The following is a 10,000-nucleotide window of genomic DNA, read 5'->3' on the forward strand; positions in this document are numbered from 1 at the left end:
GAGGGGCGATTTAACGGAGAGTTTTTTGCGTTACCGGTTTGGGGGGCTTATACATGGAGGGGCTTATTTTCGGAATTTTACGGTAGATACAGTCGAACCTTCATGTGTGACTACCTCTCATTAGCGACCACTCCCATAAGCGACCACATTTTGGGTGGTCGCCTTCGGAAGGTTCGAGAAAAAGTGCCGCGCGAAATGTGGGGTCGAGTTGTAAAATTTACGAGATAAGTAGTTACACACTTCTCCCTAAAAACACCCATTCACATCTCGGACTGACAAGTTTTCTTTCTCGTAGCTTTATTTCATCGGGTCTCAGCTCTCTTTGCCTGGTTATTGTAGAAGACTTTGTCAAGAGACTCCTACGAAAGATAAGCGACTTCGATTCTACGAAAACCTGTAAATTTACAAGTACGTTAAATCTTCTTGATTTTATTTCAGTTTCCGTTCATAACCACGAAAGCCACTCCTGCCACTGACATCATGTGTTCCTTGCTCGTGCGTAAACGTTTTAATACTTTGCGCATTTTTATCCTTGTGCGTGAAGCGTAACAGGACGTGTATAAGTCCGGGGGGTACAAGTGCTTAATCACTCGTAAAACACACTTATCCTCAAACAAATAGGATACCATAAATGAATCACTGAGAAAGATGTTTTCTCAGTCAGTGACGCAGACGGCTTGGAAGACAAATTGCGAGTACTCCTAACAGGAGTCGAACCTATGACCTTCTGGTTACTAGTCAAGATGCTCTACCACTGGGTTACAGGGGACTCGTGGGAGCTAAAGTCACTAAACTAGGTTCATGTGACAAACATCCTGCATACTGCTAGGACTAGAATGTCGATTATGTACATACGCGCAATGATAGAGATGCAGTGCATTTATCACTGGTAAATTATACATGACACCGAGAGCCCAATCAACAAATCAGAAGTCGAAATAAATCAGTTATGAGTCGTCCAGTCTTGGTCTTACTTCTGATTGGTCGATAAAGTCACGCAAATTTTCGACCAATCACAAGGCGTAGAAACGCACGTCTGAAGTTGACGGGGACACTTTCTACACTCGTTGAGCCCTGAAGTCTCTCCTCGCGTGCTTTAGCCCTTTGTTGAGGCCAGTCTTTTGTGGCTATTTTAAAATATGATCTATTGAGTTTAATGGTAAGTTCTGATATGTAACTCTTTCAGCTGTGATACTGGGCAGTGCTTTGATTGGTGGTGCGTTCACACTTCATCATTGTGGTCGTAAAGTGTTAGCGGTAAGTGAAGTGTAGCAGATAAACTGTTTGTAATGCCCCATTCGAAATTGTAAACACAGTGCACACCAGGAGTGTGTTGAGGAGTGAAAAAAGCGCGATGGCATTTGACCTTGTACTTCTTTTTTAGGTCTTCTCTGGTTTGCTCTACATCACTGGAGGCACTTTTCTAGGACTTTTCACACTTGGAATGTTGATACCAAGAGCTAACAGCCGGGTAACTGTCACTTAAATTTATTTGTAAGTTATTCACTTAAAATGTAGGCTTATTTTCTTAGTTCCTTCTTAAATTCCCACTAAATATATGCGACACAAAAAGACCAATTTAGACTGCAAAGATTCGTATGCTTTGGGTGTTTCTTGGTGTTTCAGAAACTGTTAGGTAGAGCGATTTTCGTATGACTTTGAAAAATGGTTTCGGTAAATGTGCGTCATTTTATTTGTTTTATCAGCCAATGGATGAAAAGACCAAAACATAGCCTCTTCGTTTTCCCGCCAAAGAAAACCCTAATATGGAGAAGGTATTGTTCAATTGGCCAATCGTGTTGCAGTATCGGTTCATTTCTAGAAAGTTCTTCGGGCATGAAGTTTTTTCACCCGAGCGTTCGCTTAACCAACCAAAAGCCTCGCGCGTTTGTTTCCGTTCGATACACCAATCAAATCGCTCTATTTACATTGGTTTGTTGTTTCTGTTTTGTTCGCGCGTTTTCATTTCAAGGTCATACGAAAATCTCTCTATTGTGTTGTGGAGTGGGTTTTGTTCAGGGTCCTTTCAACCTTTTGTATTGCGCCATTTGGTAATCGCATCATCTACAACACCAAGAAGCCCAGTGTTTCTGTGAAAAATAACGAAGTCGCTTAAAAACTGACCACATCAAGTATTACTTGAAAGATTGCAAACTGATTTTCACGAGATAACCATTTCAGTGACCCGAGATATCCCTCTTCTATATTCCACAGGGCGCTTACTTTGGTGTGGCCAGTAGTCTTGCTATGACCATATGGCTTTTCACGGGAGCTCAGCTTTACCCAAGTTACCCAAGCGGCCCCGTGCTAATCTCGGAGAGCGCGTCTAATGGATTCAACAAAACAGAGGCTACGCTCTATAACGACACAGAGATCCACGAGTAAGTATAACCATGTGCAGTGATACAAATCAAACCTTGTTCCGGCCAGGCAAGAGGTAACCTGAGAAACAGCCGACATTTCGCGACGCTACCACTGATTCCCCCGCGAAATGACGTCTGAGATACGAGCGCAGAAATTCCATACTGATGACGCGTCAGTGGTGCTTCTAATTGGTTGAAGCAAATTTCACACGCGGCACGACAATCAGAAGCACTACCCAGATCTCGGTAATGACGCATCATCAGTATGGAATTTCTGCGCGCGTTTCTAAGATGACATTTCGCGGGGAAACCAGTGATGGCGTCGCGGAATGTCGGCTGTTTTTTCAGGCTAGTTCTTGCCAGGCAAGAGGAGATTCTAGATTTCAGATTTCAGAGAGGGAACTAAGGAAAAGGTTCCCTGTCAGGGGAAAGTTTTCGCCCTGAGGGGGTTGTCCCTTAAGCAAGATCCGGACATAGAAAGCTTACGTCTCGACCGCTGGCCTATAGTCTTGCGGTTGATTTATAACAGAGTTACCCTATTGGCGTGAACACGATGACGTGAGAAAAAACATCAATAAATTAGTTAAGTAACTGAGAAGGGTCTCTTAATTCCGTGAAGATAAAGCTTTTCACTCGGAAGACCGCTGAACAAATAAAGAGGTTCCCGTAGTACGTGACGAGAGAGAAACTGCAACCTTAAACTCGCCATTTTAATTGCTTTCTTTCTTTCTCTTCAGAAACCCAATGGCCAGATTTTATAGTATGTCCTATTTATGGTACTGTGCTATTGGTTGGGCTGTTACCATGGTGATTGGTACAGTGACGAGCTTGTTGTTCGGTAAGTAGAAATAAAACTCGTAGAACGCAGTGAGGTTGCCTGAAAAGAACTTCCTCCTTCGTATCCCATAACCCTTCTCCAGCTCAGATACAAAATTTGTATCTCAGAAAAACCCTCTCTCCGTATCCAGTTTAAGATAAGCTCCTGAAGTGCACGCGAAAAGGTGCCCTACTGGACCGTCTGCACTCAGGATACCGAGGCTCTAAACTTTTGCAAATGTTGACAGTAAGGACCTGTGTAAAAGATTACAACAGTTTACTTTACACGGTCGGGAGATAAACGATTTTTACTCAGCAACGAAGAGACAGTGTCCATCTTATTTGTCATAGGATTTGTGGTATGTTCCACTGAGTTTCACTGTGCTCGAATACTTTGAACGGTGAGTCCTTGCATACTTCATATTTCTTTCACTTCTGTTCCTTTACAGAAACATCTAAAGAGAAGAAAACCAAGGTTGATCCAAAACTCGTATTTCCTCTCAAGCTATGGTTACTTAGCTGGTTACCAAGAGAACGAAAAAGGTGGAACTCCAAAACAGGCCTCCCACAATCAGATGACAAAGAGGACTGGGTACAACTTGGCGAGAGAAAGCAACCAAACTCCCCGGAAGAGGTACCCACCCGGTTTATGCGCAATTTTTTTCAATCCGCTTTCCCCACTTTCTTGGGACCTGGAACAGGCTTGACCTAGTGCCGTTTCCACTGACAACCATTTCACAAAAAAGTGAACGTTATACTCGTCATCAAAATAGGACCATTGGCATATACGTAAATACAAGTTGCATTTTCCACAATCTTGAGGTTTTGTTAATTTTAAATGGCCTAACCATAAAACTTTGTCAACTGAAGGATCACAAGGATTTATCACTATCACATTGCCCATAAACAACTTGTTTACACCACTCCCGTCCAAACTTTGCACAAGAATTGTTTTCAGTTTCTCCTTGGTATTACAGTCGTCCCAAAAGAAAGGAAAAGCAATGTTTATGCATTTATTTATTTATTTTTATTTACTTTTTTTTTGGGAGGGGATGGGTAAAGAAGATGCATTATAGGCAATGCACAATAATGGAAGTGGAATTGATTTCGAACGGTCAAAATAGCGATTTGGGGATTCAACATTTTTCCTTTTTGTCCCCTTCTATCTGTTCTTCCTAAATAATGATACACGACAATAATATTCCTTGCATCAATGGTATCAATGGTTAACAATAAATTACCATTCTGTTTTTCAGCTTCCAAGAGACTCTTGGAGAAAAAGTGCTGTGTGAGAAAGCAGGGAATGGAGAACAGTTCGTAAAGATGAGAAAAGTTATATCTTTCGGCGCTGTTTTCGCGCTTGTTACACACACGAGAAAGTGGCCGTATGAGAGATATCCTATAAGTGCACCGATAAAAGAAATCGGATTATACGTTTCTGGGAAACTGTCCACCTACCCCTCCTCAGAGCCAACATTTTGCCAAATTAATGTTGGTTTAGGGGAGGGGTAGGTGGGCAGTTTCCCAGAAACGTATAATGATCCAAGAAATCAATGGCTACAAGAGGCCGGATACTGTGGGGTAATAACTGGTTTTAAGACACGTAAAGGGCAGAACTTCTAGTATTAGATATTTATGGTGTTGAATCTCTTCCTGCGGGCAGCATTATAGTGGCTAAATAGTGGCTAATTCGTTTGTGTCTCAGAAACCAAGATCCGTAGTATAGAAGTTAAGACCGTGAAAACTAAAAATCGGCTAGTAGCCCGTTCATGACCGCCAATAATTGACTGTAGGGAAGCCAACACATTTTTAAGTTAAAAGCAAGTCCGTATTCAGTTCAGCAGATAAACTGCATTATTACCACAAGGTAGGGCTACGAGAGGCGCAGAAAGAAACTGGATATAAGTTATGTACATTTTTTGTAACATTATTTAATTTGGAGATTTAAGAATTTATCATATTATCACTAACGTTCCGCTAGGTTATGGCCAAGAGCAAAGAAACAGTCTATTCATGTCCAGCATTCTTTTTGTCTCATCTAAGATGGAGATTGGGGCGCTACACTGTAGAAAGCAAATAACGTGTATTAAAACTTCCTTTACTTTTTTTGTTGTTGTTGTCTTCTTTCAGTGTCGCTCACGCTTCTGATTTATTATTCAAAATGAGACAGTGAAAAGACTACAGTGCTCGACTTTCAGAAAAAAATCTTGGGGCCAATTGGCCCCCAAGTTTTCATTTTTGGTCGCCAGAACAAGTATTCTAGTCGCCAAAAATTATATTTAAGAACTAATGGGATAAAATAAACTTAACATCTTTAACTTAGCCTTAACAGAAAATGAATGGTTTAGACTTCCTTTGAACTTTCTTTCGAATGGTTTTCGCTGACGCTCGATTACCAGCCGGTGTTCTGTAAAATGAATCCGCACTCAAGCGTAAATCTCCTCAAACAGGTATTCAAGCTTAAGGTTCAGGAAATGGAATACACATTAAAAAAACAAAATTTAGGAATCACAAAAAAACTTATTTGGGTTATGAAAGAACAAAATCTGCAAAATTTGTTTTGCGTCCCATGTATTTGCATGTTCAGAACTGAACATCAGTGAAACTTCATCTATTGCGCGGTTGCCTAACACGTGATCGAAAGTCTCCAGAAAGACCAGAAAGAGGAAACGTTGCTAATATTTTCGGGCAAAGAAGTTGATTTCGCGAGAAGTCTGTTAGACAAACAGCATGACTTCAACTTTACTTAATTAGAAGTCAATAAAATACGGCAGAGCTTTTATTTGCGTCGTCACGCTCAACAGAAATTTGCGTGAAGCTGTTTACAAGAATTGCGAAGCTCGAGAAGTAAGCGCCGTTCGTTCTCGATTAGCTTCGATTAGCTTGAGCTTTTATCAGACTAATCTGCTATCGAGTCCGCAATCGAGATACATGTTCGACATAAAGAAATTGTTTTAAATATCGATGCGCTAAAAGTCATTCCTGGAGAAACACGGAAACATGTTGAGAATTGCGATCGATTTGTCCGAAAGTGAGAAAGTCGATAAGTCTTCCGTCGAATTCATTCATTTCACAATCCTCTTTCAAGTAAACGTAGATTAGAGTGTTGGAAGAAATCGTTAAAGCCTTTAGACAGATCGTTAAAACGTTTAGACAAACCGTTAGAGCGTTTGGGCAAAACTTTAGAGCGTTAGAAAAACCGTTAGCTATCCGTAAGTTGTGTAAAGGATAACAAATTATCATTAGTGTACGTTTACCCAAAGAAGAAAGTCACCTATCTTAGGGGCCAGGTTGGCGACCAGGCGTGAAAATTTAGTCGCCACTGAGTAAAAGCTGGTCGCATTGGCGACCCCACGGGTCGCAACGTCGAGCCCTGCCCTTGTAAACTCATGTAACCGTTTACTTACAAATAGTGACACATCAACGATTTCTATAAAGAACACATTATAACCTCCTATAACCCTTTGTGACCCCCCAAAACCCTTGTAACCCCCTGTAACACCTGTGAACCCCTGAAATGCCCTGTAACTCTCTGTAACCCCTTCTAGCCCCCTGTAACCTCCTATAACATTGTCAGCCCCTATAACCTCTTATAACTCCCTGCAACCCCTTGTAACTCCTTTAAACTCATTATAACCCTTGTAACCCTTATCACCCCTTGTAACCCCCTAACTAGCGCAGTTAAATAAATCTGTTGTTCACTTTGTTTTAACAAACTGTAATCCCTATAATCCCTTGTAACCCCCGCTATCCCCTTGTAACCCACTGTAACCCCTTGTCACCACCAGTAACACCCGGTAACCCCTTTTAAACCCCTGTAACCCATTGTAAATCCCTGGAACCCCTTTCACCTCATTGTAACTCCCTGTAACCCCCGAACACCACTCCCTAACTAGCATAGTTAATAATAATGTTGTTCATCTTGTTCTTTCCCGCTGTAATACCCTGTATACCCCTGTAAGCTGCTGTCACCCCTTGTAACCACCTGTCACCCCTTGTTACCCCCTGTCAACCTTGGTAACCCCCTGCAACCCCATGTAACCCCTCAGGGGCGGATCCAGGATTTTTCTTAGGAGGAGGTGCACCACTAAGGACTGGCGTAACTAACTGGTGACCCAAACAAATTTTAATACAGAATACCAGTTGTATTAGAAAGCCGCAGGTCATCTCAGGGGGGCAAACCCCCTGCACCCTCCCCCAAGATCCGTCCCTGCCCCTTGTAGCTCCTTGTAATCACTCTAACCTCCTGTAGGCCCTTATTACCCCCTGTAACCCTTTGTAACCCCCTGTAACTAACCCCTTGTAAACTAGCTGTAATTGTAAATTTTAAGTAATTAATTATTCTCTAAAATTTGTAGCATTTTGCTTTCCAATAGTGAACATCATATTGCTCTTACTTTTTGTAATGTTTGTTGGCCTATACCCCACCTGGAAATCATCTTTAGTTTTGTGTGGCTGGTGTAGTTAAATAAGTCTGTTGTAAGTTGCTCTTTGACTTGTTGTTGTTGTTGTTGTTGTTGTTGTTGTTAGGCCCTGTAATCTTCTTTAACCCATTCGCCCCTGAACCGCCCGTAACCGCCCATGCGGATCCAGGTCCTTTCTACCCATTGTGACGTCATCAGTTTTAACAGTCAAGGACAACTTTCTTCACTAACTTGTGTGCACAGAGTGAAGAGATCTTTCTCACCATACCAGAATGAGCACAGTTCAGTCAAGGACACCGGAGAAACAAGCAAAAAACCACGTGACATTGACCTGAAAATCTCCATGAAAATCTTGTTCCATTACCCACCTACCTTTCCTTTCGCCTAATCCAAAAGATCCTAAAACCTTTCCTAAAAACTCTTCCCACCAAAATCAAGCCTACTAAATGCCCAGCAAGAGAAAAAAAAATGAGGCAAGAAAAGCAAAAAAAGAAGGGAGGAGAGAAAGCGAAAAGTAAAGTCAAGACTGCTGTGTCACTTTTAAACCCAAAAACTGTCGAAATTTTGCTTTCTGCGCATGCCCGAACTTCGCAAGCTGATATTTTGCATCTGGATCAGAAGGCCGCCAAGTGTTCGACCTGTAAACCAGTTTGTGGTAAGTTTTAGCTCTTTATAGCACGACAGTGACCAGAAAACCACTCGACTAGCTTCAAAACGCGTTTTTCGGCAAAATCTCCGGGAGCGAATGGGTTAATCCCCTGTAACCCCCTTTTTTCTTTTTTTCTCAGTTGCCTTTGCATTAATTGCTATTGCTATTGCAACCTTTAAGACCGAGACTAGTACTTCACGTTTGCTTTGCCGTTTGCACACAACGGATTCTTTCCTTTTGTATATTGTTCTAAAGTTAAACTATTTGGCGTTCCGTCCCTTCCGGATTCGTCGATCTTTCTGTCGATCTTTCTGTTTTGTTTACCTTTTTTTTGTAGTCGTTGTTTTGGTTTTTCGGTCAGTAGAAAAAATTTTTCAGTCCTACGAAGTGTTAACTATCGTAATTTGAATTTTGTTTCTGCATTCCAGTTCACTACTTTTAATCATCAACAAGTTCCCAATTGACGAATTGATAATCTGTTCTCTTAATGTGAGGGGCTTATCCAACAACCTTAAGAGGCGAGAAACCTTTCGTTGGCTTAGAATGAAAAAAATTTGGAATATTCTTTCTTCAAGAAGTCCACTGCACCAAAGAAAAAGAACGACTGTGGTCATCAGAATGGGGCTTCTCAGCTATTTTTAGTAGTGTTTCTAGCTCAAGTGCAGGGGTATGCATCCTGTTTAACAACAATTTTCAATTCGAAATCAAGAAACAATTTTCTGATCCAGATGGAAGATTTATTTTAGTAGATTTGAAACTTGAAAATAAGACTATAACCTTGGGAAACATTTATGCGCCAAACGATGCCAACCCGAATTTTTTTAAAAACGTTCTCAGCCACCTCCTCTCTTTCGAGTGCGAGGACATTATCCTGGGTGGCGATTTTAATCTAGTATTGGACGTCCAAAATGATAAGAAGGGAGGAAGACTGACCACTCACAAAAATTCTTTGAAGGAAGTTCAGAACATAATAAATTCGTTAGACCTTATCGACATTTGGCGGGTCTCCAATCCGGATATCAGAAGATTCACTTGGAGAAGAAGCAAGCCCGAAATTCACCGTCGCTTAGACTTTTTCTTGACGAGTAATAGTCTAAGTTCGGCAATTACAAAAGCTGATATTTTACCAGGATACAAAACAGACCATTCTTTGATAACGCTCCACCTTGCAAACAATACCAATCCCAGGAGCCCGGGCTTCTGGAAGTTAAATACGTCTTTTCTATCAGACAGTGAATATATTAATTTGATAAAAACAACAATCACTGAAGTTGCAAATGAATACCAAAATAACACTGAGGTTGTTGCCGTGCTGCTCTGGGATACAATGAAGATGCAAATTCGTTTAAAGTCAATACAATACGCAAAACATAAGAGAGGCAAAATGAAGTTAACAGAAACAAATCTGGAGTCTGTCAAAACGCCCCTACAGAGGAAACTGGAAGAAAATGACTTATCTGAAACCAGCAAGACCACTATATATAATGAATTAGAAGTTAAAAAATTACAGTTAGAAAACGTTGTCCAGCGTCAAACTCGAGGAGCCATGATAAGATCCAAAGCCCGCTGGCATAACGAAGGAGAAAAAAACACGAAATACTTCTTAAACTTGGAAAAAAGGCATTTTAATACCAAAACCATAAGGCAACTTCAGCTTGAGAATAGTAGCGTCATCAAAACAGATGAGGAAATCTTAACAGAAGCAAAATCTTTCTATCAAAACTTATATGCATCACGCGTGCCTGATA

The 10,000-nt window shown here is 41.1% G+C and overlaps 1 protein-coding gene across 1 annotated transcript in view; it reads left to right on the plus strand.

Moving 5' to 3' along the window:
* Positions 1 to 5,285, plus strand: part of LOC140940456 (sodium-coupled monocarboxylate transporter 1-like) — a 12,784-nt gene extending 7,499 nt beyond the window's left edge. Inside the window, exons 9-15 of the mRNA XM_073389431.1 lie at positions 296 to 408; positions 1,187 to 1,257; positions 1,385 to 1,471; positions 2,215 to 2,381; positions 3,101 to 3,201; positions 3,629 to 3,813; positions 4,436 to 5,285. Coding sequence (XP_073245532.1) covers positions 296 to 408; positions 1,187 to 1,257; positions 1,385 to 1,471; positions 2,215 to 2,381; positions 3,101 to 3,201; positions 3,629 to 3,813; positions 4,436 to 4,471 — 760 coding nt within the window. The 3' untranslated portion in view covers positions 4,472 to 5,285. The remainder of the gene's footprint in view (positions 1 to 295; positions 409 to 1,186; positions 1,258 to 1,384; positions 1,472 to 2,214; positions 2,382 to 3,100; positions 3,202 to 3,628; positions 3,814 to 4,435) is intronic.
* The last annotated feature ends 4,715 nt before the right edge of the window (positions 5,286 to 10,000 follow it).

This window comes from Porites lutea, chromosome 6, assembly GCF_958299795.1.
Source record: "Porites lutea chromosome 6, jaPorLute2.1, whole genome shotgun sequence".
Taxonomy (NCBI): Eukaryota; Metazoa; Cnidaria; class Anthozoa; order Scleractinia; family Poritidae; genus Porites; species Porites lutea.